Below are 7,500 nucleotides of genomic sequence, written 5' to 3'. Positions count from 1 at the left end.
CTGATTACACAACTGTGTAATTTTTTGTGCAATTCCACCCAGCTGTTTGACTGTGAATCCCAAGACAAGAGAGAATCACCCATGTCAAATTTATATATATATATATATATAAGGAAAAGGAGAAAATGGAGAAATTGACATATAGACATCAATTTATTGAAACAAATCCAATTTTGGAAAATATCAAACTCATACAACATATATATATAGAGAAGTGAGGAGGTATAAGATAAATATATTTCACCAGTTGATATCTATAGGATGACAGCCGTTTTGCAGTCAACATCATGCAAAATTTGTTTTAGTGTTTTAATAAATTATTTTACATGTCTGCACTGATGTATACATCATAAATTACATAGTGCTATTGTACATTTTACAAACCTTCCACAGAATATCGTGGTTACATAAATTTTGCACTTGCAAAATGATGATGGTGCAATATATATTGAAATGACGATGATTATATATATATATATAATATATATATATATATATATATAAAATCAAAATAAGCAACAAGAATATCTCTGGTAATTTGGTACGATCGTTTCACACTACATCATTTTATTAAATATTGTAAGTATTACAACAGTTTTAAAATGTTGAGCAATCATTTTAAAACTGTTGTAATACTTACAATATTTAATAAAATGATGTAGCATGAAACGATCGTACCAAATTACCGGAGATATTCTTGTTGCTTATTTTGATTATAATCACCCCATGGATTTATATGGATAACACCATACAAAATTCTGGTGCATCTAACTTAAGTACCATATTCATTTGAATCTAAATTTTGCTGAACTTATATATCTATATTTTATTACAAACACACACGTGTGTATATATGTGCAGGAGTGGCTGTGTGGTAAGTAGCTTGTTTACCCACCACATGGTTCTGGGTTCAGTCCCACTGCGTGGCACCTTGGGCAAGTGTCTTCTACTATAGCCTCGGGCTGACCAAAGCCTTGTGAGTGGATTTGGTAGATGGAAACTGAAAGAAGCCCGTCGTATATATGTATATATATATATATACATATATATGCGTGTGTGTGTTTGTCTCCCTAGCATTGCTTGACAACCGATGCTGGTGTGTTTATGTCCCCGTCACTTAGCGGTTCGGCAAAACAGACCGATAGAATAAGTACTGGGCTTACAAAGAATAAGTGCCGGGGTCGAGTTGCTCGATTAAAGGCGGTGCTCCAGCATGGCCGCAGTGAAATGACTGAAACAAGTTAAAGAGTAAAAAGAGAGTAAAGAATATATATGTCATATATGATTTGTTACACTGTGTAGAGAGTAGGAGGAGAAAGAGAGGAGCAAAGAAAAAAAAAGTAGACTTAGTGTAAGGCAAATATGGTGTGTGTGTGTGTGTAAAGAAATTGGCTGCATGCATCACATGTGAAACTATCACAGGCGTAAATACACAAACCAGATTCCAAGAAGGTAAAGAAACGGTTGCCTATATTCTCAACATAAAAATACCTTTCGACTTTGTCTGAGAAACCAAGTCCGGGACGGGTTATCTGTAGGAATTCAATGCTAACAAAGAACCAACAACAGAAAGAAAAGACTGCATTTCTTTGGGAGCAGACGACCGTATTTCTTTGAAATCTAAGACTTCTTATCTTTGGTAGTTAAGGAGTTAAATATAAACTAGAGAGAAAATATAAATAAAGAACTCTCCAGAGAGCACAAGATCAAATTGTTTAATGATTACATGGAATGGTTTGGTGTTCATGTGTGAGAATAAGAGTGTCTGTTTTTTTTTTCTTTTGTATGTTTCAGTTATTAGACTGTGGCCATGCTGGGGGCATATATCATCATCATCATCATTTAACGCTCATTTTTCATGCTGGCATAAGTTGGACAATTTGACCAGAGCTGGTAAGGCCAGGGAATGCATCAGGCTCCATTGTTTGGTCTGGCATGGTTTCTATGGATGGATGCCCTTCCTAACACCAACCACTTCACATAGGTTGGACAGAATCATATATATATATATATATTGAAAGAAGGAAAATGTATGTATGAATAATTTATTTATATGATACGAAGCTTTGTCAGTGAACAGGTCGCGGTCTGAAAGCGACGAAAATATTTTGACAAATTAAATTTAAATGTTGACGTGAATCTAATGGTTTTTGTGTGTTTCTTAAATGGCTTATAAACACCTTCCATGCTGCAATTGTTTTCATTCCAGCACATGATCTCAGATCAAGTTACTCGCTATGCAAGTAAATCTCCGTTATATATATATAATTCTTTTACTAGTTTCAGTCATATGACTGCCGGCATGTGCTACGGTACTGCTCCTGAGGGATTTTAGTCAATCAGATCTGACCCAGTATCTACTGAAGCCTAGCATATATTTTATCGACCTCTATCAATCAAACAGCTAAGTTACCTTTTGGCAAAAAACAGACTCAATCTGATTCGCCTTTTACACACACACACACACAAATTTATATAGCTAGTTTAATAAACAAACCAGTATTTTTGTGTAGGTCTCGTATCTCTCTTGCAGATCTTTTTTCTGTTTATTCAAAGTGTCAGTTCTAATCTGGCAGCATTTCGACTCTAATGTCTCTTCCTGCAGCTGCTCTTGCTGGAAGAAGAAATTATGAATAATGGTTATGAACGCACTAAAGAGAGACCCATAAAACATGACAACAAATGGTTAATTGGGTTAGGGTTAGGGAATTAGCAATAAATAACAAGAAACTGCTTTTTCTAACATACTGGTTGGTCTACACTAATAGTCATCTCATTCTATAATATCCTTTTTAATTATCAACTGTAATCATCATCATCATCATCATCATCACTGTTGTAATCATCATCATTAGTCATCATTTAATGTCAGTTTTCCATGCTGGCATGGGTTGGACTGTTTGACAGGAGCTGGCAAACCAGAAAACTGCATCAGGTTTCACCGTCTGTTCTGGCATGGTTGTTATGGCTGGAAGTCCTTCCTAAAGCCAATTACTTTACTAAAGTGGCCTAGGTGCTTTTTATGTGGCACCAGCATTGGCAGGGTCTGCTTTGGCATGATTTTTACAGCTGGATACAATGCAGGCACTCTGTAAATGCACTCATGATAGTGGCACGTAAAAGTACCCAGCACACTTAAGTGGTTGGCATTAGGAAGGGCATCCAGCTGCAAAAACCATACCACAACAGACAATGGCCAGCTCCATGTCCAACCATCCAATTCATGCCAGAATGGAAAATGGACATTAAACAATGATATTGATGAATATCTATCAAGTTTTTGGAAGCAACATGATTTGCAGCAAATACCAATTCTAATTTTTAGGTAGCTATCTAACATCCTTATTGGAATGATCATGAAATGTAATTTCCCAGTCAAAATGTTAAGCCACAAAGGTAGGATTTGAGTGAAAGTTGGCTGGCATTTCCAGCAAAGCAAGCAGCCATGGCTCAAAAATATGCGTGTCACTTAAACAGATTAACCCTTTTACTGTGTGAAATTGGATATATCCCCTCAAAATTTCATTACCCTTAACTGAGGAAAGCAGTTTAATACACCAATCTGTTTTTGTTGAGGAATGCCATGTTTGAAACAATTTCCTGTTGAGATCTGTCAAGTTTACTTTGGTAATATGCTTTGCAGAAAATACCAATTCTGTTTATTTGGTAGATATCTAATAACATTTCTGGAATAATAACCATGAAATTTAATTTCTCAGTTAAAGGGTTAAAATGTACACGATTAAAGCAAACGAGCCTCAAATCTACACACACACACACACACACAAAGAAGCTGTCTCAAAACCACAATAGCACTTACCATTTGAGATATTTTGAGTTCAAGTAAAGAATTTTCCTGGTGCTGCTCGTTGATCAGCTTCTCATACATCTCTATTTCTGTTGAGACAAAAACCAGTAGTAGTAGTAGTAGTAGTAGTGGTGGTGGTGGTGGTGGTAGTGGTAGTAGTAGTAGTAGTAGTAGTAGTAGTAGCGGTAGCGGTGGTGGTGGTAGTAGTAGTAACAGTAGTAGTAGTGGTGGTGGTGGTGGTGGTAGTAGTAGTAGTAGTAGTAGTGGTGGTGGTAGTGGTAGTAGCAGCAGCAGCAGTAGCAGAATTTATGGTACCTAAGCCAGCTTGGATTAAATCAAGCATGAGAATCCCTGATGCATAAACAGATAATCCAGTGTTGTTGTTTAGCCCCACATGTGATCATAAATGTTCCAACCATGACCATCCTGTACTTTTTATTCAGACACAGTATACGAGGAGTGTGTCTGAAAAGTTCCTGGCTTTGGATAACAGAAAATACAGGAGGTTCAGTTAATTATGGTTTTATGCAACATATTCCCCTTCTCAGACTCACACACTTATTGACAGCAGGGTTTCAGTTTTCCTAAGCCCTGTAAAAGAACTTGCAGGGTTAGGCCTCCAACCAGGCCTTTTGCAATACTCTTAAAGCCAGGGACTTTTCAGCAACCCCTTGCATCTATCTAAGACTACATTATCCAATATAGCTGTTTATTCATTAAGATGGTAGCGTGTGAGTTGAAGTAGACTGTTGCTATTTCTAGCAAGTCAAGCAATCATTTAGTGATTGACTAGGTACGATGCACACACCAGGTACACCTGCTATACAGCTCCACATAGTAGAGACCAAGACTTTGCACCCAGGCACACAACAAGTGGGTTATCATAGGATTGGAGATTGTAGTGTGACAGTCTGGTCCTATGGCGTGTTCTCTACTGCCCAGTCTGTAGTTAGAGTTTAATGCTAGGTTAGTCTTGACCTAGCAGACAATGCTTTACCCTTCAGTATTTAAACCACCTCTACATCCAGCCAAAATATTCTTTTCTACCCTAGGCACAAGGTCTGAAATTTTGGGGGAAGGGGCCAGTTGATTAGATCGACCCCAGTACACAAATGGAACTTAATTTGTCAACCCCGAAAGGATGAAAATTTAAATAAAGAACTCTCCAGAAAGCACAAGATCAAATTGTTTAATGATTACATGGAATGGTTTGGTGTTCCTGTGTGAGAATAAGAGTGTCTGGTTTTTTTTTCTTTTGTATGTTTCAGTTATTAGACTGTGTAGGTCTTATATCTCTCTTGAAGATCTCTTTTCTGTTTCTTGGCGAAATTTGAACTTAAAACTTAAAGACAGATGAAATACTGCGAAGCATTTCACCGGTGTGCTAATGTTTCTGTCAAAATATTACACCTGCTTTATGTTCAAACTGGTCAAATTTGACCCCTCGCATCTACCCTACATTGTCATTCTAAAAATAAACTACCATGTCATCAAACACTTGAAGCTACAAGATAACACACGATTAATTCTAAACAATGTGAATGAATAAACATTGCATTTAACAGAATAATCTGAATGCTAAAGGGTTTTAATCCTTTCGTTACTGTATTTATTTTGAGATGCTCTGTGTTTCTTTCAATTACTTTGTAAAACAACTTAGTTATCATTCAGCTAGTGTTAGCAACATAAATTGTGACTAAGGTTTGGTGTAAGATTTTAATTCAAAACTTATGAAAACATTTATACTCAGAGCCAGAGCCAATTTCAGCCGGGTTGGTAACAAAAGGGTTAAAGTGTCTCAACTGCAACTTTTTTCTGTCTATTCAGGCAGAGTACATTTAGGACAACATAATCCAATATATCCTTCCGTTCCCCTTTTTATGTTTTAGAGCAGTGCCCTGCAACTGGTATGCTGCTGTGTGCCGCTGTGTAACCTGATTATAATTGTTTTTCCTATACTTTTAGTTATACAGTAATCCCTTGCCATATTGTGGGTCACCTATCGGGGTTTATCATTTAAGCTTACGTCAATTCCTCCGTAGTGTTGTTTTACATTTATAATTTTTAAAATGTATACAAATAATAAAAGTAATAAAAAATATACAATACTGTACTGTTTCTACATCGCAGATTTTCATCTATCACAGGGGTGGTGGTGGAATGTAACACCTGTGATAGTCGAGAGATTACTGTATTTTTAGTTCAGGTGTGCAGCCAAATTTTGAAAAGAATATAAGTGTACCACAAGTGAAAAACGGATTGGAGCAATGTTTTTGAATGAGATTTAGCTGTTATTTCTTATAGGTTGAATAACCATGAAGAAGCACCCTCATTGGCTTGTTAATTGGTGCATAGGTAGTTTCAGAAACTGAGATTAATTTCATCTCATACCTCATTGCATATAGTATGACCAATTTTGTGTAAAAGGGTAAAAACCCTTTTGGACATGAATGGCCATCAGATTGCACCTAGAAAGTTCCCCTACAAGGCACAAGTCAGAGTAAGGTTGTTTATGGAAGACTAGCAGTTGCCCATGCATACCAGCCTCCTCTCTCCATGCCACCGATGTTATCCAAGGAAAAGGCAAAGGCTGGTATAGCTTGCTACCAGTGATGTCACAACTCATTTCTACAAATGAGTGAACTAGAGTTACATGAAATGAAGTGTCTTGCTCAAGAACACAACACACAGCCCGATCTGGGAATCAAACTCACTACCTCATGATTGTGAGCCCGACACTAACCACTAAGCCACATGCCTTCACATAAATATATGCATTCATGATGGTTTTCTTTTAGGCTCTGCCAACCAAATTCATTCACAAGGCTTTGATTGTCTAGGGGGCTATATAGTAAAAGATACTTGTTGAGAGAGTTGTGCAGTGGGACTGAACCCAAAACCATATGGTTGGGAAGTAAACTTCTTACCACACAGCCACACACACAGTTTTGCATGTGTATGTATGCATGCATGTACAAGTGTGTATGTATGTTTCGTGTATGAATGTTTGCATTCTGTGCTTTACATGAAAAAGTGCAGAGCTACAAATGGTGAAGCTTGTTTTTATTCCCTGTCAAAAACAAAAGAAATCATCTGTTAGCTCTTATACATTCAAAGATGTATAGAAAACAGGTAAAGGTTAGTGACAGGAAGAGCATCTGGCAATAACAACACCATAATATGTATTCATCTAACCCATGCTAGCATGATACATTGGATGTGAAATGAATGAATGAATGAACAAAATGAAACAAATAGCATAATGTTATATAATACTTAATCTAGAAAGATCAAAAAACGTTTGAAAGCATTTTTTTCTGTAACTTCTTTTCAATCACACACATGCATATACCTTTGCATAGACTACACACACACACCTGATAGAATGTTAAAAACAAAAAAAGAAGACAATAACAAAATTTCCTTCCTTTAAACCCAAATGCCAGACACCTGTTATAGAAGCATAAAAGCAGGGAAAGAAGGAAGAGGGTACAGACTATGCCAAATACATTGTCAACAGTTTAAGGTCAATGTAGATGTTGGCTTCTATGTATGTAGGGGCGTATGTGTGTGTGTGTGTGTGTGTGTGTGTGTGTGTGTGTGTGGTGTGTGTGTGTGTGTGTGTGTGTGTGTGCTTGTCTATAAGGTATTCAGAGGTGGAGGAAGTTAAGCTATTGTGGCATAAACAGACA

At 36.9% G+C, this 7,500-nt stretch overlaps 1 protein-coding gene across 2 annotated transcripts in view; it reads right to left on the bottom strand.

Annotated features, from left to right (window-relative positions):
• Nucleotides 1-7,500, bottom strand: part of LOC115223133 (rho GTPase-activating protein gacN-like) — a 39,406-nt gene that overhangs the window by 7,844 nt on the left and 24,062 nt on the right. For both annotated transcript variants that reach the window (XM_036512218.1, XM_036512219.1), the window contains exons 3-4: nucleotides 3,821-3,897; nucleotides 2,498-2,614 (exon numbers count right to left, since the gene is read on the bottom strand). In XM_036512218.1, coding sequence (XP_036368111.1) covers nucleotides 2,498-2,614; nucleotides 3,821-3,897 — 194 coding nt within the window. The remainder of the gene's footprint in view (nucleotides 1-2,497; nucleotides 2,615-3,820; nucleotides 3,898-7,500) is intronic.

The sequence above is a fragment of the Octopus sinensis genome, linkage group LG22, assembly GCF_006345805.1.
Source record: "Octopus sinensis linkage group LG22, ASM634580v1, whole genome shotgun sequence".
Lineage (NCBI taxonomy): Eukaryota > Metazoa > Mollusca > Cephalopoda > Octopoda > Octopodidae > Octopus > Octopus sinensis.
The sequence above is the reverse complement of the archived record's forward strand: the minus strand, read 5'-3'. Positions and strand labels throughout refer to the sequence as shown.